Here is a 19,780-nt window from a genome sequence, read left to right on the forward strand (position 1 = left end):
TACCACAATCTAAACAAAATGTATTTTATTTATTTTAGTTTTTAAACATATTTTTTCCATGTGTTTTTTTTTTTGTAATTATTGTGTGTTTGAGCGAAGCTAAATTAATTAATTGACTGATAGCTTAACCTTATATAGCAAGATTTTCGAATTACATAATATGATATGCACCCTTGTATACTTTATATATAGATATATCTTATATATATATTGTATACCTATGAGTACACATATTTTATGAGTAATTGTTAATTAAATGTGTTTCAAACTTAAATCAAACTACGTTTTCAATCGCTCTCATCGGACTCCACAAATATGTCATTCGCGCGCTGATAACGCGCCTGCGTTATCTTCAAATTGGCCAATTTTCGTTTATCCATGGAACGCGGGGCACTCTTCGCCAGCGGCTCGCTGCTGCCCAGGCCGGTGGTGCCCTCGTTGGCCACCACATTGATCTGTTGGCAAATAAAAATATAAATAATAGATAGCGTTTCTATTGGCATTCGACTTACAGGCGTTAAGAGGCCCTGATTGCTTTTGCCCAGCGTCTCGCCCTTTTGCCAGCCCAGTTGGCTGAGCATTTTGAAGCCCTTGTTGGAACTGGCTATCTCACTGTAATCGAACAAACGAATTAAACTCAAACCACACAGCAGGTATATACGCCTCAGCTTACGTGTGCACACAGGCCACCTCGGTTTTTTCCTTGTCCGTGCTGCTGCCCACTTTGATGCGCCGCTGGGCACTGCGATCATTATAATTTGGATTCGGATTGACGCTCGCCTCCACGAATTCTAAGAGAGAATATTTAGGTAAGGCCCGTTTACACTCACTAAACACACTTACTTTCATTCTCTAAACCGTATTTCTTTTGCAGCTTCTTCAGCTGCTCCTTGTGTGTTAATACATTACCGCTGGCTGTCGCGGTTGCTGCTGCCGGCGCTGGTGTCTCAATTAGCAGCCCGGGCTCACATAACCCACACGTGCTGTTGCCCTCATGCACGTGACACAGCAGCTTCGTCTGCCCAATGCCCAAGACACTGCCATGCATGAGATCTAGCGTCTCACTGGCGGCCTTCGATTCGGACATGCGCACGCCGTTCAAGACAGTGCCGTTACGCGAGCCCAGATCCCGACATTTGTAGATGGCCTGCTTGGTATCGTAGTGAAAGTTCAGATGGCACTTGCTCACATTCACATCCGGTATGATGACATCGTGTGCGCCCTCACGGCCCAGCGTGCCGCCTTTATAGGTAATCAAATGGAGGCTGCCCACCGTCAACTCCGGCACATTGGTCTCCTGCACAATGATGCGTAGCGAGGGCGGATATTTCTTGGCAATGTCTGTGCAGGTGGGATGGAGTAGGTGGGCAAACATTAGTATCAATCCAATCAAAAGTCAACGATATAAAATGATCAGTAAAAAAACGCGAATTTCTTTAAACACCTTGAAAGCGACTGTTGGCTTTGAACAACGGGACGCCGCTGCTGTCGCAGTCGCTGTTGCTGCTGCTTTTGTCCTCGTCGCTGGAATCGGAGTTGGAGCTGCTCGTCGATTGCGACAGTTCACCGTCTTCAACATCAAGAGATTTGCGAGCACGATTGCGACTGGCCTTCTTATCAACGGAAACATCATCATCATTATCATCATTGCTGTTGCGTTCTTTGTGTCGCTTTTTGGACTTGTGACGATGCTCCTTCTGCTTTTTCTTATGCTTCCGTTTGGCCTTGCGTTTGCTGCGTGCCGCACGCTCGCGCAACTTTTGCTTTTCCGCTTTGATTTGCTGCAGTGTCGCCTTGTCCGTGATGACGCCACCAAATTCATCGAACTCGACATCATCGTCCACGTTGTCATCCTCCAGCTGCTCGTTGCCTGTTTCGTCCTTTGCCGCCGTACTGTTCGCCTGAAACCAGTGAGAAGAAAAGAAATCCGCGTTTTTATCGCACATTCTGATGCTCAGCTCTTACCTAATGCATTGCTACGCATTCGGTCTATGCTTAGTTTGCGAAAACGTGCTAACAGGCTACTATAATCGAGGCGCTCGCCCGGCGCCACACACTTGCATTGACGGAGGAAGGAGGAAGAGAAATGTCATCAATTTAATCAGTCAGGTCTCACATCTAGCTTCTCACACACACTCACCTGCACCTGAGCCTGCGAGTGAAACTCGTACGAATCTTTTGCCTGATCATAGCTATAATAACAGCCCGTATTGCCGTCATAGTAAAGACCGTATTCCTGTTACATAGAGAGTATTATTTAGTTTGTCATTGCTTTGGGGTGTGGTTGTAGGTTCATCATTCGCGATAACCTCTAAAAGTCACCAAGCGCGCTAGGCACAAGCTACTGCAGGGCCCGGCACGGCACGGCAAGGCACAGCACGTCATAAAGATTACGTTGCTGTAAATTACTTACCGCATTGTAGTAGTAGCCCGTCTTGGGATCGTAGTACATGCCCGATGTCGGTTCATAGACAAAATTATTCAAGTTCTCTGCATGCTTGGCCGCCTGACGCATCTCATCCACAAAACTGAAGGCATCTGTTGGCGAAACTGCAAATTATATACTTGATTATTATTTTTTTTATATGTCTTTAAGTAAAATTTACAATCACAATTTAAGTCTAAGGCCAACTTATCGCCTATTTACCATCTGCCTGTGTCTAATGTCAACCTGTTTACATCATGTTGTGCCCCTCAACTGAAACCGGGAACTGGCGCTAATCTCCCAGGCATTATTTCGAGGCACCACAATTGACGCGCACTTGGCGCCTGTATATATATAAATAAATTTTTTTTTTAATTTTTTGCAATAGCTCAAATAATAAAATAATTAAGATTAAAACGCAACGGATGTAGCGATCAATCTTGTAAACGAAGGTGTTCGTGTGTAAAAGTTGTTACCATCCAATAAAGTCATTTGAACCGAAACTATTTGTTTAAATAGCTCTTATCTATAGCTAAATATATACTATTTGTATGATTTTATGAGTTTTGTTAGGTCAGCGGGTCTAAATTCTGTCTAAATTCTGAATAGTGTATAAATTGTAATTACTGAATTGTACAACGAGAATGAAAAGTTTGGGATAGATTATAAACCATAACAGTGGAGACTGAGACATTAGAACGAAATGAAAATAAAATAAAATAATACTTAAATATTCTTTTATGATTAATATTTGTTTCACGGCCCACAATTTTCAGTTGAAGTCATCTGAATGTTCATCTTCTATAGAGCTTTCCCTAAAACGAAAGAACATGTTAAACGCCTCTAAACTATAAAACGTACTACAATCAAATATGCTGTCAGGCACAACTTATTAGCTGATGTTCAGCACAAGTTGCGTATTTCTATTAGGTTTCAGCAGATTTAGTTGGGTGTTTTTTATTTCATATATTTCCTATTGATGCGGAGAGAGATTGCACAGTTGTTGCTACGACTGGGCGAATGCAATGCGAATTTTGTGCTAACTCTTATCAGGTGCGGCGCAAGCTGACGATGGCGTCGCCATTGGCAGGTGATGGTTAGTCTGGTTAGTCGTTACACATTATTCGAGCCAGGCGGTTGGAACAAAAAAGAAGCAACAGCTAATCAGAGCAAAAATGGTCGATGTGGAAATACGTGAACTTATGCAACCCTTTGTGCTGAGCGATTATCAGGTGCAAGAAGTGTACAGTCGTTTCTGCCTCGAGATCGCCAAGGGTTTGCGGCGCACCACACATGAGCAGGCCAGCACAAAATGCTTTCCCACATATGTGCAGGATTTGCCAACGGGCGATGAGATGGGCAAGTATCTGGCGCTTGATTTGGGCGGTACCAACTTCCGGGTGCTGCTCGTTACGCTCAAAGGTCATCACGAGGCGACGGTCGAGTCACAGATTTATGCTGTGCCCAAGGATCTTATGGTCGGGCCGGGCGTGGAGCTCTTCGATCACATAGCCGAATGTCTGGCCAAGTTTGTGGCAAAGCACGACATGCATAATGCCTATCTGCCGCTCGGTTTCACGTTTTCGTTTCCCTGCATACAGATGGGCCTCAGGGAGGCCAAGCTGACGCGCTGGACCAAGGGCTTTAACTGTCCCGGCGTCGAGGGTGAGGATGTGGGTTTGATGTTGCACGATGCCATTCAACGACGCGGCGATGCGGAAATTGCAGTCGTTGCGTTACTCAATGACACCACCGGCACGCTTATGTCCTGCGCACATCGCAATCCCGACTGTCGTGTGGGCGTGATTGTGGGCACTGGCTGCAATGCCTGCTATGTGGAGCATGTGGATAATGTGGATCTGCTAGATACGGACTTCAAGCGCATCCAGAAACAGGTCATTGTTAACGTGGAGTGGGGCGCCTTTGGTGATCATGGACAGCTGGAATTTGTACGCACAGACTACGATCGTGAGGTGGACAGAAAATCAATTAACCGATCCGAACAGCTGTTCGAGAAAATGACATCGGGCATGTATTTGGGTGAACTGGTGCGTCTGGTATTGTTACGCGCCCTCGAGCGGAATAAAATTTTCAAGCTGAACACAAAACGTGCAGCATTCGTTGCTGTGCTACAAAAGAATGTGGATATCTTTGAAACCAAATACATATCCGAAGTTGAAGCCGACTCGTTTCCGGAGTTTCCCAACACAAGACGCATCATCAAGCAGCTGTTCGGAGTGGAAAAGACCACCGTTGAGGATTGCCAGAAGCTCAAATACATTTGCGAGTGTGTGACCAAGCGCGCTGCCACCTTCGTGGCTATTGGCATAAGTGGCCTCATCAACAAGATCATTGATCGCCGAGTGGTGGTGGGCATAGATGGCTCTGTGTACCGCTATCATCCAAAATTCGATGGTTACATCAGGGAAATGATGCAGAAACTGGTCAAGCCAGGCAAGGAGTTCGATATTATGCTGTCAGAGGATGGTTCGGGACGAGGCGCAGCGCTCGTTGCCGCCGTGGCCAGCAAAACAAAGTGAACGGCAGCCAAAGTTAGCAAATCGGTCAACAAATATGTTATTGTAGAATTTAATAGCATTAATAAATTGTTCTCTTTTTACACTCACGTTCCTTTCCGGCTTGTGCCTCCTCTCCATTTGCGTCTGAATGGCCATTGGCCGCTTGCGTGCTTTTTTCGCCGCAACTTATTGATTCCTTGTTCAGCTGCAATTGGGTTTGGTTTATATTATAGTTCGTTAAAAACTTGCTTGGTAACTGAGACTCACGAATTGTTTTAGCTTTTGTTTATATGATGCGATCTTGGTGTCGTATTTCCTAATAATGCCATGCAACTTTTCTATGTACGCGTAAAGCTGTTTTTGCTCCAGGGCTTCCACATCCTCCATAGATTTTAGCTCTATGTAATCGTGAGCCGAAGCCTCCTCGGCGGCTGCTTGGGCGGCATCTGGAGCCGTTGCTGACATTGTTTATGCCTTATTTCGCAGCTTTCGCTTGTTGACGTCTTTTACTTTTATGACTTGTTGTTTAATTTTCATTGTCTAAGCAACTTTTTTGTACAAACTGTGCACTTGGGCAGCGTTTTTTTTTCCGCAAGGAACTTTTCTACCGGTTAGCAATGTTTTTTCTTCTGCAGTGCTGGCTAATGTTCTACTTTTGGTTTTAGCGATGGGCGATATTTCTCGAATTAGAGCTGTCAAAAAATATCGAACAAGAAATTCGAATATAATAAATCCTAAATTTATACAGAGCGATATTTAGAATTAAATTTAATTTAGCATCTTAATATTCTCAACAATATTTCATATGCCTAGCAAAACTCAATTTAATTGTGAGCAAATCAAGGTAGATGCATGCCAAGGCCTAGCGATATTTACTCAAACCGTTACAAGTACAAGTATTCAAAAGTAGTTGTTTACTAGCTTCAAAAATTAAAGCGACATAAGAATACGATAGATCGATGCTCCGATGTTTTTTTTCTCACGTCTCTAGAAAGAAGCTAATAAACTAAAGTAAAAAATCTGTTTTTCTGTACAAGTTATATCATTAAGAATGTGGAACCGAAGTGTTTCGTCAATTTATATTGTTTTTGTGTTGCTTGTGCTAATTCAAAATGGTGAATTTCGGGCCTACGAAGACGTTGCAGTTATTGAAACTGCTGCTGCAGCTGTGCTAAACGGTGCAGCAATCACAGCCCATCACGAAAAGCGTAGAAATAATGCACGCTCGATGATTTGCTACTGCGATGGCAGCTGCCCGAACAATGTAAGTAACGGCACCTGCGAGACTCGGCCGGGTGGCAGCTGCTTCAGTGCCGTCGAGGAGGTATACGATGAGATAACTGGCACCTACGAGGAGGAGCGCACTTTTGGCTGCATGCCGCCCGAGGAGAATGGTGGCCTGTTGATGTGTAAAGTGGCGGTTGTGCCACACATTCATGGCAAGAATATTGCCTGCTGCGAAGATAAAGATTTCTGCAATCGTGAGCTGCAGCCCGAATTCATGCCGAAGATGACCACAGCTGCGCCCGAGTTGCCCGTAAGCAGTGAATCTGTGCACACACTAGCTCTGTTCGCCTCCATCATTGTGAGCATGTCCGTTTTTATTGTGGTGCTCTTTATACTTTGTCTGTTCTATAAGCGCCGCGAGAAGCTGCGCAAACAGCCCGGCCTTATAAACTCCATGTGCAACTCGCAAATCTCACAGCTGGTGGAACAAAGTTCTGGATCAGGATCCGGTTTACCGCTGCTGGTGCAGCGTACAATTGCCAAGCAGATCCAGATGGTGCGTCTGGTGGGCAAGGGTCGCTACGGCGAGGTGTGGCTGGCAAAATGGCGCGACGAGCGTGTTGCCGTGAAGACCTTCTTTACCACTGAGGAAGCATCCTGGTTTCGTGAAACGGAAATATACCAAACGGTCCTTATGCGACACGAGAATATTTTGGGCTTCATTGCCGCCGATATAAAGGGTAACGGAAGCTGGACGCAAATGCTCTTGATCACCGACTACCATGAGATGGGCAGCCTGCACGACTACTTGTCCACATCGGTGATCAATCCACAGAAACTACAGCTGCTGGCCTTTTCGCTTGCCTCTGGCTTGGCCCATCTGCACGACGAGATCTTTGGTACGCCGGGCAAGCCGGCTATTGCGCACAGGGACGTTAAGAGCAAGAATATACTGGTGAAGCGCAACGGACAGTGCGCCATTGCTGACTTTGGACTAGCCGTTAAATATATCTCGGAGCTGGATGAGATACACATTGCACAGAATACGCGTGTGGGCACCCGACGCTATATGGCACCGGAGGTCCTTAGCCAGACACTCAATCCGCAACAATTCGAAGAATTTAAACGCGCCGACATGTACTCTGTGGGCCTGGTACTATGGGAGATTGCAAGACGTTGCTATACGCCAATTTCGGGCACCAAGACGACCACCTGCGAGGACTACGCGTTGCCCTATCATGACGTCGTGCCCTCCGATCCCACCTTTGATGATATGCATGCCGTTGTGTGCGCCAAGGGCTACCGACCGCCGATACCGCTGCGCTGGCAGGAGGATGATGTGCTTGCCACCGTCTCCAAAATTATGCAGGAGTGCTGGCATCCGAATCCAACGGTGCGTCTCACCGCGCTGCGTGTTAAGAAAACGCTCGGTCGTCTCGAAGCGGACTGCCTCATCGATGTGCCCATGAAGATTGTCTAGATCTTTTGTCTAGCTACTGGCGCACCTTTATTCTTATTCAATAGTTTGTTAGTTCGCTGTAGTCCCTACAGGTTTGACCTAAGTTGCATTTATATAATCACCAACTATTTTCCGTTTAATTCGTTTCTTATTTGTCCAATCGCCTGTAAGAAAATTTGTTCACTTTACAGCATCCAATTTGGTTTGGTTTTTCGATATAGATTTTGTGCCTACTTGTAATCACATTAAGAACCGTACTGATTGTATGTTAGACTAAGTTCATTTGTTGTTAGTTTATCGATAAGGCCGTTGATAATCATTGGTTTGAAAATGCTTTAACTATTTGAGAAATCTTTTTGATACAACACATACAAGTTGTCCACACAATCGATGATGGGCCCAAACGAAATGTATATGTAGATTTTTTTTTCTGTGCCAGCTTGTGTATACTTTTGGGGTATAACTATTTAATTAACTAGGCTAAGTTGACAAGCATCTAACCTTATGAATGCTAAGAAAAAAAATGGTTTTTGTGAATTTGTAGTGCGAGTAAACGTGGCAAGTTCCAAAATATTTGTAAACAAGTTATAAGTCCTTGCCCACAGTGCAAGGTAATGCTGCCTTATGTAAAATTTAGACTAGCATAAATACATTTAGCATGTAGAAAGAAATGCCGGCAAACAATTTGTCCAGCGTAGTTTTAGCGGCTGCTTCAATTAGAATAGATACCATATACATATAGGGAATATACATTTAGCTCTAAGTTATATGTTTGACTTGTAGAAAAATATTTAAAGGTGCAACATTCAAGACCCTTTCAGTTATATTAACCTTTAACTATTTGTTTATGTATGCTAAGTGTCCAACTATGGCGCACACACGTTCTTAAAGTTATATTTTGGCATTAACAACTTAGCTTTAAGAGCAACTTTATGGATTTTAATTGATTTGTTTTCGTTGTACGCAACCGAAGTTGTATCTTCAATCAATTTAATTACGATTTTTATTTACAAATAATAATTATAATAAACAATAATTTCAACTTCAAATGAGGTCAACTTTCTGCCTTTGGCTGATTTTTGTGTTCGTCTTCCTGCGGCTCACGTGGTTTCTCTTCCTTCAGTTGCGCATTTGTGCCTAAGCTAATCTTGGCTTTGGCACCCTTACGCTGTGGAATAGTTTCTAGAATCGCTTGCGTCCAATCCTGCCCAGCTGCCACGCGTGTTAGCAGCTCAAACACATGGAAGGTGCTGAGCACGGAACGTGTCTTCATATCCACGTGTTCGCTGAGTGGCAGGCGCGCCGTCAAGAGTCCAGCACTTGTGGCACGTTGATGGCACAGACCCTTCAAATGGTTGTGATCGACAAGGCCGCCAATCACATACGTATGCCCGGGCTGTGGATGCTCCAGTACCGTATCCGATTCGCAGGTTAAATAGACCAACTGCTTCTGGTCGAAGAGTTCCGTGTGCGTGCGATCAAAGTGGTAGTCCACGTGCCAGTTTTCCCAGCCGTCGTTCTTCTTAAAGCATTCGTGAATGTGTCCCTCGCGCTTAATGCCCGTAAAGTGCAAACGTAGCGGCTGTGCTGCACGTCGATTGATCGTATAGATACGCAGACATTGCTTCACACACTTGGCAATATCTCGCTCCTGCATCAGGTCATCGTAGTCCAAATCGATTGCTACGCTGATCGCATCAGCAGAGCTCTGACTACTGGTTGCCGATAGCTGCCGCCGTTTCAGCTCCTTGCGTGAGGGTCCCGCACTAAGCGGCAACCCATTGGCCTTGGCCACAGCCTTTTTCTCCTTTCGGCGCTCGCGCTCCTTCTGGCGCCGCAACTTTCGCTGTTCCAGCATTTCGGCTAGCTTCCGCTGCTTCTTCAACTGGTTTTTGCTTAGAGGTGTGCCAGGCGTGGTGCCGGGGCAGCTACGTAGCGTAATCTCCGCAGGTTGCTCTGGCCCGTTTATATCCATGTTGATTAATTTTTTAATTAAAACTAAATATCAACATGTGCGATGGCTTGGCAGAACATGTTTCAACCTATTTGGTTCATTGAACCAGACTGCTTTCGGAACTAGTTTCACAACACTCACTAATAAGTTCATGTTAGCTACCCAGCCCTGATGTAAACAAACTTTAAGGGCTACCGAAAGTATTGCCATTATGGTCACTTTCGGCGAAAAAGTCTAGCTCAAGAAACATATTGTTAAAACATAATGTACCAGCCACCTTTGCCGCCTCCGCAGGAGTTTCCCACGCAACCTCCGCCACCACCTCCCCCACCACCAACTAAAACAGAGGAACTGTTGCCGCCCGGCTTAAAAAACGAAGCCCCACCTGGCATTAATGATCCGAATGTGACGACTTCAAGCACCTTTGACTACGCGCAGCAATTTTCGAGTGTGAATAATCCCTACCACGCTCAAAGTTCTTCCACAAATTACTTTAAATACGCTGGACCGGCTTATGCGCCATACGCTGCAGGACCACCGCCACCGTACGCAGCCCCATATTCATATGACAGCTTTTCATACAAGGAGGGTTACGGACATACAAACTACCATCAGCCGGCTGGCTCATATGACTATGAGACATATGGACAGAGTTCCTACTCGTACAAGTATCAGGAACGATATGACTACACCCCAAACTATCGACCGCCCAATCAAAGATACGCCAACTACAACAATGCCAGCTACCAAGGCAACTACGGTGGCTACAATTACGGCAATCGCTACGAACCACGTTACTATAATCCACGACAACCGCGTGCTGGGTTCCCTCCCGCGCCAGGGCGCTCCAATTTTAAGGGCGTATCCATGCGCGATTGGAGCGAATCGGCGTCGAATCAGCCAAAGCTGGAAACGGAACGTGATCGCCTTTTGCGCCAATGGTGCTCTAACTATTGTGAAAAGCCGGAGGATTATATTAAGAAAATGAACGCATTAAACGAGGCAGAAGTGCCTGCCGAGTCCTGGGTACGTTCTTCGCCCGCTGAGCTCTACTATGAGCGCACCAAGACCGAGCATGAAGTTAAGGCCAAGACACGTCTGCACAAACTGTGCGCTCTGTTCGATGATGAGCTGCTTCAACGCGCCGACCGTGTGCGCCAGACCTTGCCCGTTTATGTGCCGCCTGCGCGGAAAACGCGACGACGTGCGTGCAAGCACAAGCACAAGTCGGAGGCGTGCTCCTCCAGTTCTGATTCCGACTCGGATGAGGATGCGTTCAAAATTGAGCAGGACTGCTGCATGGAAGAGTTGTCGTGCAAGGTGCAGCATCCGCAGCGGGTACATCCCGATCTGTGGCACAACGACGCCGGCGAGATGAACGATGGTCCGCTGTGCCGCTGTTCGGCCAAGTCGCGACGCATTGGCATACGGCACGGCATCTATCCCGGCGAAAAGGGCTATCCGTTGTGCGATAAGGATACAAATAATGCGGCTAGCCTCTACCATTATCGCATTACCATATCGCCGCCCACAAACTTTCTGACAAAGACACCGACTATTATCAAGCACGATGAGCACGAGTTCCTTTTCGAGGGCTTCTCTTTACTTTCCCATGTGCGGCTTACCGATCTACCTGTCTGTAAGGTGATTCGCTTTAACATTGAGTACACTATTGAGTACGACGAGGAGAAGATGCCCGAGAACTTTACCATACGCGAATTGGATTTATTTTGTGAGTGTGCTTCATATAACTTTAGTTGTCTCGGAGTTTGATAGTTGATTTTTATGTTTCAGTTAAATATTTGTTCCATGAGCTGCTGGAGCTGGTTGACTTCAATCTGATACCAAACGGCGCCATAAATGGCGAGGAATCCTGTCCAGCCTTTCATTTCTTGCCGCGCTTTGTGCGCGAGCTTCCCGACAACGGCAAAGAAGTGCTTGCCATGTGCGAGGTGCTCAAGTATCTACTGGACAATTCAGCCGAGCTGGTGGAGCGTCAACAGCTGCTGCACCTAAACCAAATCAGTCAGCATGAGTGGCAAAAATACGTGGACTTCATCAAGGGCATGCTGGTGACCAAGCCCGGGCATAAGCCTTGTTCGCTGCGCGTCGATCAGCTGGATCGCAACAATTCTGATTTGCCAGAGTGCTTGGATCGGGAGACGGGCATCTCGCATCCGGCGATTGTTCACTTTGGCATACGGCCACCGCAACTAAGTTATGCGGGCAATCCCGAGTATCAAAAGGCATGGCGTGAATATGTTAAATTTCGTCATCTAATGGCAAACATGTCGAAGCCATCGTTCAAAGACAAGCGCAAGCTGGAGGACAAGGAGCAGCGACTGCAGGAGATGCGCACGCAAGGACGCATGAAGCGTAACATTACCGTGGCCATCAGCTCGGAGGGCTTCTACCGCACGGGCATTATGTGCGACATTGTGCAGCATGCGATGCTCATACCGGTGCTCACAGGGCATTTGCGTTTTCACAAGTCTCTGGATTTGCTGGAGGAGAGCATTGGCTATAAGTTCAAGAATCGTTATTTGCTTCAACTGGCATTGACACATCCATCCTACAAGGAGAACTATGGCACTAATCCGGATCATGCGCGCAATTCACTTACGAATTGCGGAATACGACAGCCGGAATACGGCGATCGAAAGATACACTATATGAACACACGCAAGCGTGGCATTAATACGCTGGTCAGCATAATGTCTCGGTTTGGCAAGGATCACGAGACTGTTTCGAATATCACGCATAACGAACGCCTGGAATTTCTTGGCGATGCTGTTGTCGAGTTTCTGAGCTCCATACATTTATTTTTCATGTTTCCGGAGTTAGAGGAGGGCGGCCTGGCCACTTACCGCGCGGCTATTGTTCAGAATCAGCATCTGGCTTTGCTGGCAAAGAAATTACAGCTCGAGGAATTCATGCTGTATGCTCACGGCTCCGATCTGTGTCATGAGCTAGAGCTTCGTCACGCCATGGCCAATTGTTTTGAGGCCCTAATGGGTGCTCTACTCCTAGATGGTGGCATCAAAGTGGCCGATGAAGTGTTTACCGATGCGCTGTTTCGGCAGGACGAGAAGCTGTTGAAAATATGGAAAAATCTGCCGGAGCATCCGCTGCAGGAACAGGAACCGCTCGGCGATCGTAGCTGCATTGATTCGTATCGTGTCCTCAAGGATCTGACCAAATTTGAGGATTCCATTGGCATTAAGTTTAAACATATTCGTTTGCTGGCACGTGCCTTTACCGATCGCTCGATTGGCTTTACCCACTTGACGCTAGGTTCCAATCAACGGCTGGAGTTTCTCGGCGACACTGTGTTGCAATTGATTTGCTCGGAATATTTATACCGTCATTTTCCGGAGCATCATGAGGGTCATTTATCCCTGCTTCGCTCCTCACTCGTCAACAATCGCACACAGGCCGTTGTCTGCGATGATTTGGGAATGCCTAAGTACGCCGTCTATGCTAATCCCAAGGCCGACTTGAAGACCAAAGATCGTGCTGATCTGCTGGAAGCCTTCTTGGGCGCTTTGTATGTCGACAAGGGACTGCTCTATTGCGAACAGTTCTGCCATGTCTGCCTCTTCCCACGCCTGCAGCTGTTCATTATGAATCAGGACTGGAACGATCCCAAGTCAAAGCTGCAACAGTGCTGTCTCACATTGCGCACCATGGATGGCGGCGAGCCTGATATACCATACTACAAGGTGGTCGAGGCTAGCGGACCCACAAATACGCGCGTGTACAAAGTGGCTGTTTATTTCCGCTCCAAGCGTTTGGCCACAGCCAGCGGCTCATCCATTCAACAGGCAGAGATGAATGCGGCTAAGCAAGCGCTGGAGAACTCGCGGGATTTGTTTCCTCAGCTGGACCATCAGAAGCGTGTCATTGCCAAGAGCATTAAGAAACAAACAGGCAGCGAAATGGATACCGATGCCGATAAGCCCCAAGACGATAGGGTCAAGAAGCCTAAATATGCGCCGCCTCTTGAGGATGAGTCCCACTTGCCTAAACAATATCGCATGCATGAGAATATATCCAGCGATGAATTGCCTGAAGATGATGACGATGATAATGTTGCTACTAATAGACCCACTTGTAAGTACAATATCGATTGCATAGTAGTGCATCTTTAATTGAACTCGATCCTTTCCAATTTAAGCGCCAGTTCACATATCGAGGAGAGCAAGTAGCAGCAGCAGCAGCAGCAGTAGTGATACCGACAGTTCTAGTACACCGCCAAAGCGACGGCCTCGTCTACAGGAAGCTTCGATTTCTCCAGTATCCTCGTCATCATTATAATTGTAAATTTGTTAACTTGTAATTAGTCCATTGATGATAAATATAGCAAAAGCGATCTTAGCACGGTGTCCTTCGAGTTGTGGTAAGATTGATTGCACTGTACTTCAGTTCAATTTTATTGAACGATTGCATTGCAAATCAAGCACTATAACTAAATCGAGTTCATCAAATAACTAATTGATAATAACAAAAGTAAAAAAAAATCAAGTACTTGTTGGGGGAAGATTGCAAATTTTAACAAAATCAAATCGATTTGAATGGCTATGGTACAAAATGCAATACGAATTCAACAACGTATTAATTCGCGTAGCTTAGCTTTACTTAAAGAGCGATAAACGGCGACCAAGCGAGCGCCCACTGCTATTGAGTGCGCTTGTTATATCTGTCATCTCAGGCAAATTCTGAATGTCTCCGCGCGCAGCCACTGACGGTACTGAGCTAAGCAGTCTTTGTGCCACGCGTTGAATGTCGGCAGCTGTTACTTTTTCTGAAATATTTATGACATTTATAGTTATAGCAATTGATGTGTGTATATATTTGCATACCAATCTCCTTTATGAAGTGTTCGGGGCGCTTTCGATAACCCGTGACCAGCACTTGGCGGCCCACATCTTCGAACACAACTGGCCTGGACTCCAGATTCATCAACAGCATAGATTGCAGTTGGATTTTGGAACGCATTAACTCTTCGTTGCCGGGCTCGGCGCTCATGTTCATTAGTTCACGAGTGAGCACCTCGACCATGTCGCGCATGTGCTGTGGTGGTGCACTGCCGTGTATACAGAAAAGTCCAGTGTCCACATAGGCATGATTGTACGCTGTGGCACTGTACATCCAATGGTAACGGTTAAGGACTTTCGTGTATAGACGTGAGTACATGCCCTTGCCAGGGCCACCGGCGGAGAACGAACCACCGCCGCCCATCATAATATTGAGCACGCACAATGGCACAAAGTCCGAATCTTGATGGGAACAGCCCTCAAAGCCGAGTACAACGTGCGCCAGTTCAGGCAGCCCAGCTGCCGCATAAATGGGAATTTCGCAATGCTCCTATTCAAGTTTACAAGATTAATTGTGCAAATCCCTATGTTAAGGTATCGTTGCTTACTTTGACTATACCGCCCGTGTACTGTGCTACTGACGTGTCCACTTGATTGGGAGCCGCGTTTGTCAACTCTTCATTCATCCAAATCGCTTCATTTTCGACAAAGTATTTTCTTACGTGCTCCACCAGCTCTTCGTGATCCACCTAGAGAAAAGTAAAAAGTTATTCAATAACATTATAAAAATTGATGTAATGCTCTTGCGGCTAAACTTACGCCAACACCAGCAATGACCATGCGGTCCGGCGAGTGATGATATTTTAAATAGTTCATTAAGACGTTGCGATCAATGCTGTCCAGATTCTGTGGCGGGCATAGCTTTGGTAATCCTAGTGTATTGTCTCTGTAAGCGGCTGCGTGAATCATGTCCATGAGTATTGGTTCCTGCTCGGGTCGCATTCCGAGCGTCTCCAACTCAAAGCTGACAGCACGACGCGCTAGGTTGACTTCTTGTTCGCTTAGCGTGGGCCGCAAAGTTACATCAGCCAGCAAACGGGTAACGGACTCAAGAGCACGGCTGTCAATGCTGGCCGCATATATAAGGGTATCTCGCGAGCTTTGGCAATCACAAATACCGCCGTTCTTTTCCAACTCTTTGAGTATTGCATCCTTGTTAGGAAAGTTAACTGTTGACTGTGAATGGATGAAGAGATATAATTCGAAAGGTACACAGGTTTGAAACTATTTGGGGGGGACACTTACATTGAACGCAAGCTTTTCAAGAAAATGTGATACGCCACTAGGGTACGCTACTTCGTAGCGTGGTCCAGAGTCCAGCACCAGACCCACAGTACAGAATTGTCCATAACGCGGCTCCGAGGCAATGCGCAGACCATTAATTAATGTTGTAACCTTTGTGGAGGCGCTCTCAACCAACGGGTTGGCATAAATGGCCTCCGGCAAGTTTGGCAGCGGTTCGGTTAGTGGCGGTAGATGCGTAACAATTTCCTTGGATGGCTTATTTACCTTGTGCGGGCCACCGTCTTTGCTTCGCACGCGCCCGGTGATTTGGCCAATTCCGGTACCACTGCCAATTTCATCACCACCGACAGTGGTTACTTTTGTGGCGTAGCGCCGTGGAAATCTAATTGAACAATTATGAAATGCATTTATTTTTACCGGGTTTTTGTACGACCATGCTAACACACACGATTCTTACGTGCGCCAAGAATTTTTTAGCATTTGCAGCATACTGAAGCTTTTCACGTTCATGATTTGCAGGTGATTTGGGTCTGGCCTTGAGCGTTTTCAACTATATTTACAATTTCAAATGTTGAATTTTGCTGCGTTCAAGAAATCTGTTTCAAAGACATACTTTTGAAGAAAAAATATATTCTTCTTCTTTCCTACTGTCAATCCTAAATGTCATATGGAACTCAGACCGCATGGTTGTATTTTGATATATATCGATATATTAATCGTAAAAATTGAAAAACAATATGCATATTGAAATTTTTTTTATTTTCTCGAATGTGCTTTTGAACATTTGCAATGGTTGAACACCTTACAAACTAATCAAAATTGAAGCGCCGCTTCCCATCAAAGCGGTAGCCATAGGCGGCTGCATTTTTTGTGTCCACCAGTGCAGGATTTCGATGCTTGAAGAAGCTGCCATGCCCGTGAGCGGGCCGAGATGCACTGTTTGGTATGCCCTCCACTTCACGCGGATAGAAGGCCTCAAACATTCCAGCGGGTGGCAGGCAACACTCAACTATTTTGGTATCATTTGGATCATATGCGTTTATTTTGATCAGTTCATGTTGTGCGCACAACAATATCACCATAATATTGAAAAGTTTCGCAATTAAAGTCATTGCTAGTTATACACACGCGTATCTCCCTTTTACTTTTTGTACACAGTAGCTCGTTGTCTTGGTCGCTAAACTTGTTTTCTGTTGCTCGCTCGATTTAAACGTGTTTCAATTGCTGTGGCACAAATTATACTGACTACCCCATAATCCGTTGCTCTGCTGCTGCACTAGGCTGAAGTTTGTTGGATTTTGCATGCTTGCATGTGCTTAACAGAAGCTTTTTCATTTTCAAATTTCGCGCTTACTTTTTGAAACGGATGGGCAACGCCAACGTGGCAGCCCCAGAACGACCAGAGATATGCAGGAGTTTTATAGCACGGTAAATGCACAATGTAAAGCTTTCAACACGAAAAATAAATTATTTACATTTGTTTGCTTAAATAGATGGTTTGTGTGGTTAATTTGATTTATTTTCAATGACCGGAGCCAAGGAAAATAATATAAAACACGGCACGTGTTGCAGTTAGAACTTATTCAGAACTTGTTTAATTCGTGCCTGTTTAAATGAAAATCACGGATCGCGCTCATCTCTTTCAGCTTGAACAGCAGTGCCAATTGGTCCACTCAGAACGAAACTAATACCCAGAGAGATAAGAAGTGTTTCTATATATTTAAGTCGACCTTTAAACAACTATCAAAATTATGTCGTATAACCGTATGAAAACGCCCAAAGATTTAACTACTGTCGCAAGTAAGTTGCTGTGGCAAAAAATCATAAACATGCATTCTTGGAAAATTGATAATCTGCAAAAATACATATATATATATATATATTTCCATATGTATACATTGGCATTAGTATGATTTTCAAGTTTAAATTGTGCACTTTTCATTTGCCAGAAAACATTCAAATCAATTTTTAACATTTGAAATCAGAGTTCTGCGAGTTTACATGCAAATGTAAATAATATGTATGTACCCAATATGTGTGTGTTTTTCCCGGCGCGAATGACGCAGTTCTTATTTCATTTTATTCCTTGAATTCAGAGATACACATAAACAACAATTAGGTAGGGGAAATTTCCCTTATCAAGCTGCTAATGTGAATACTTCTCAATCGTAGAGCCCCTCAACAATGGTGAGCGCTATCCACCGATACCATTGCCAGTGCCACCGCCAGCCGGGCCAGAAACGATGCCCGCAGAAAACGTGAATCATCCGAATGCAGTCGACAGGGAAACTACGAATCCGGCACCATTTCTGGAGAGCGGGCAGATTATAATGCACAACAGTCCTGGATTTGCAGATGCAGATGATAGCTTGCAGGCAAAGAATATCATTTTCAATGATCAAACCATACGCAAGGGCTTCATACGAAAAGTGTACTTTATTCTCTTGGTAAGCCTGAAGTTAATCAAATTTCATGTATTTGCTCTAATCATCTGTTTGGCACTTGTAGACACAATTGCTCGTCACCCTTGGTGTGATATCCATATTTGTGTATCACGAGCCCACAAAGCACTTTGTCCGGGAGAAGCCGATGGTCGTGTGCGTCGCCATGATCGTCAACATTGTGGTGCTGATCTCGATGGCCTGCTGTGAAACTGCTCGACGCAACTTTCCCATCAATTTCATCTGTCTGGGCCTATTTACGGCTACGATGTCCCTGCTCCTGGGCGCCGTGGCCAGCACTCTAGACGCAAATGTGGTGCTCTTGGCTGTGGGTATAACTGCGGTGTTAGTTGTGGCACTGTCCATATTCGCCATACAAACCAAATATGATTTCACAGCCTGGGGCGGCGTCATAATCACGGTTGTTATCTGTTTGTTGATCCTTGCCTTTGCGGGTGCATTTCTACGTGGAACCTTCGGTGAGACGGCGGTCTCATGCCTTGGTGCTCTACTGGCCAGTTTCTTGCTAATCTATGATACACAATTGATAATTGGCGGCACACACAAGTATCAGTTTAATCCGGAGGATTATATATTCGCGGCATTAACATTGTATTTAGATGTGGTGCGCATCTTCTTGTATGTATTGCGTCTAGCCAGAAGGTAAATGATTTTTGCTTGATACTTAGAAATATTGCATAATGCTTACATTATGAATCGAATTACACAGCCGTGTGTATGTCTATGTGAATTTATTATTAATTGTATACAGGATTTCTTAAAAGTTGACTTACAAAAACGAATTCCAAATAATTTTAGATTAAGACTCCCATAATTGTAAAAGCACGCTTTAATTTAAGCAAAACATAAAGGCCATCAAATGGCAAGCCAAAACGCACATTCAGATGAAAAATAAATATATTTAGCCGATATTGAATGGGTTTATAACCAACGCTTAATCAGACTCTTGGCCTGATCTTAACATTGTTTCAACGACTTTTAAGTAAAGTAATCTATTTTGTTTTTATACTAGGTAATTCAAATCGCGAACAGACACTGGTTGCATTATTTTTGTTGTACTTTGTCCTTTATTAAGCTAACGTTTTTGGCTCATTTTCTATAGTACATTTAATATATGTTATTATATATAGTTATTTGTATTGATTATGTATGAATATGTGTGTAACTATCAAATACAATCACAAAACGTATGTAATTCCTTTTAATTATTTACATAAATAATCGTATTTAAGTTAGGCAGAGTATCATTATAAAACAAAATATATCCATAGTATTCAGTATAACACAAATAAGTAACTAAGGCGTATTTACTGGACAGAAGCTGCTCCGGCTGCTGTTCTGCTCACGAATCGCCTATACAGAGTATAGCACGTTCACTAGTACACATTTATGTATAAATTTGATCTATGTATATGATGTAGCTACTCTATGCTGAAATCACTGTAAATACAACGAACTTCTCTTGATATTCTCAAACGTTTCACATAATCTGGCGCAGTTGACCGTAAGTATGCAGTTGTGTAAATGTAATGTTTGTTTTCTTCGTCTAAATAATAAAGGCTATTTATTATATGCAGTTTGATCCAGCGGCTCCTGAGTGTGTATATACAAA

At 44.8% G+C, this 19,780-nt stretch overlaps 8 protein-coding genes across 9 annotated transcripts; 4 read left to right on the forward strand and 4 right to left on the reverse strand.

Moving 5' to 3' along the window:
* Nucleotides 1-73: 73 nt before the first annotated feature.
* LOC115762254 (angiogenic factor with G patch and FHA domains 1) lies at nt 74-5,586 on the reverse strand. 2 transcript variants are annotated; one of them, XM_030704408.1, is made up of 9 exons: nt 5,212-5,586; nt 5,053-5,149; nt 2,414-2,550; nt 2,141-2,236; nt 1,966-2,056; nt 844-1,341; nt 674-791; nt 513-612; nt 74-455 (listed from the first exon to the last, which is right to left on the reverse strand). In XM_030704408.1, the coding sequence occupies exons 1-9, from the start codon at nt 5,407-5,409 to the stop codon at nt 288-290; spliced, it is 1,503 nt and encodes a 500-aa protein (XP_030560268.1). In that variant the 5' UTR covers nt 5,410-5,586; the 3' UTR covers nt 74-287. The 2 variants fall into 2 exon arrangements, with proteins under 2 accessions (XP_030560268.1, XP_030560267.1); XM_030704407.1 differs by lacking the exon at nt 1,966-2,056 and adding an exon at nt 1,445-1,901 and having other exon boundaries at nt 5,212-5,585.
* LOC115762255 (hexokinase type 2) lies at nt 3,537-5,051 on the forward strand. The gene has a single exon (XM_030704410.1). The coding sequence runs from the start codon at nt 3,601-3,603 to the stop codon at nt 4,963-4,965; it is 1,365 nt and encodes a 454-aa protein (XP_030560270.1). The 5' UTR covers nt 3,537-3,600; the 3' UTR covers nt 4,966-5,051.
* A 363-nt stretch (nt 5,587-5,949) lies between the features above and the next one.
* Nucleotides 5,950-7,666, forward strand: LOC115762465 (bone morphogenetic protein receptor type-1B). Its single transcript, XM_030704674.1, has one exon. The coding sequence runs from the start codon at nt 5,996-5,998 to the stop codon at nt 7,649-7,651; it is 1,656 nt and encodes a 551-aa protein (XP_030560534.1). The 5' UTR covers nt 5,950-5,995; the 3' UTR covers nt 7,652-7,666.
* A 995-nt stretch (nt 7,667-8,661) lies between these two features.
* On the reverse strand, nt 8,662-9,614 carry LOC115762466 (tRNA methyltransferase 10 homolog A). Its single transcript, XM_030704675.1, has one exon. It carries the CDS (start codon nt 9,603-9,605, stop codon nt 8,685-8,687), a length of 921 nt encoding a protein of 306 aa, XP_030560535.1. The 5' UTR covers nt 9,606-9,614; the 3' UTR covers nt 8,662-8,684.
* Nucleotides 9,615-9,722: 108 nt separating this feature from the next.
* LOC115762463 (ribonuclease 3) lies at nt 9,723-14,104 on the forward strand. Its single transcript, XM_030704671.1, has 3 exons — nt 9,723-11,316; nt 11,379-13,697; nt 13,762-14,104. Exons 1-3 carry the CDS (start codon nt 9,849-9,851, stop codon nt 13,899-13,901), a joined length of 3,927 nt encoding a protein of 1,308 aa, XP_030560531.1. The 5' UTR covers nt 9,723-9,848; the 3' UTR covers nt 13,902-14,104.
* A 5-nt stretch (nt 14,105-14,109) lies between these two features.
* Nucleotides 14,110-16,335, reverse strand: LOC115762464 (mitochondrial-processing peptidase subunit alpha). The gene is made up of 6 exons (XM_030704672.1): nt 16,164-16,335; nt 15,707-16,088; nt 15,221-15,637; nt 15,010-15,150; nt 14,447-14,951; nt 14,110-14,388 (listed from the first exon to the last, which is right to left on the reverse strand). Exons 1-6 carry the CDS (start codon nt 16,214-16,216, stop codon nt 14,219-14,221), a joined length of 1,668 nt encoding a protein of 555 aa, XP_030560532.1. The 5' UTR covers nt 16,217-16,335; the 3' UTR covers nt 14,110-14,218.
* An 86-nt stretch (nt 16,336-16,421) lies between these two features.
* Nucleotides 16,422-16,922, reverse strand: LOC115762281. The gene has a single exon (XM_030704445.1). It carries the CDS (start codon nt 16,816-16,818, stop codon nt 16,516-16,518), a length of 303 nt encoding a protein of 100 aa, XP_030560305.1. The 5' UTR covers nt 16,819-16,922; the 3' UTR covers nt 16,422-16,515.
* Nucleotides 16,923-17,371: 449 nt separating this feature from the next.
* Nucleotides 17,372-18,863, forward strand: LOC115762246 (protein lifeguard 1). Its single transcript, XM_030704397.1, has 3 exons — nt 17,372-17,506; nt 17,879-18,153; nt 18,215-18,863. The coding sequence occupies exons 1-3, from the start codon at nt 17,458-17,460 to the stop codon at nt 18,812-18,814; spliced, it is 924 nt and encodes a 307-aa protein (XP_030560257.1). The 5' UTR covers nt 17,372-17,457; the 3' UTR covers nt 18,815-18,863.
* Nucleotides 18,864-19,780: the final 917 nt, after the last annotated feature.

This window comes from Drosophila novamexicana, unplaced genomic scaffold (assembly GCF_003285875.2).
Source record: "Drosophila novamexicana strain 15010-1031.04,08,12 unplaced genomic scaffold, DnovRS2.1 tig00000564-arrow-pilon, whole genome shotgun sequence".
In the NCBI taxonomy this organism is placed as follows: domain Eukaryota; kingdom Metazoa; phylum Arthropoda; class Insecta; order Diptera; family Drosophilidae; genus Drosophila; species Drosophila novamexicana.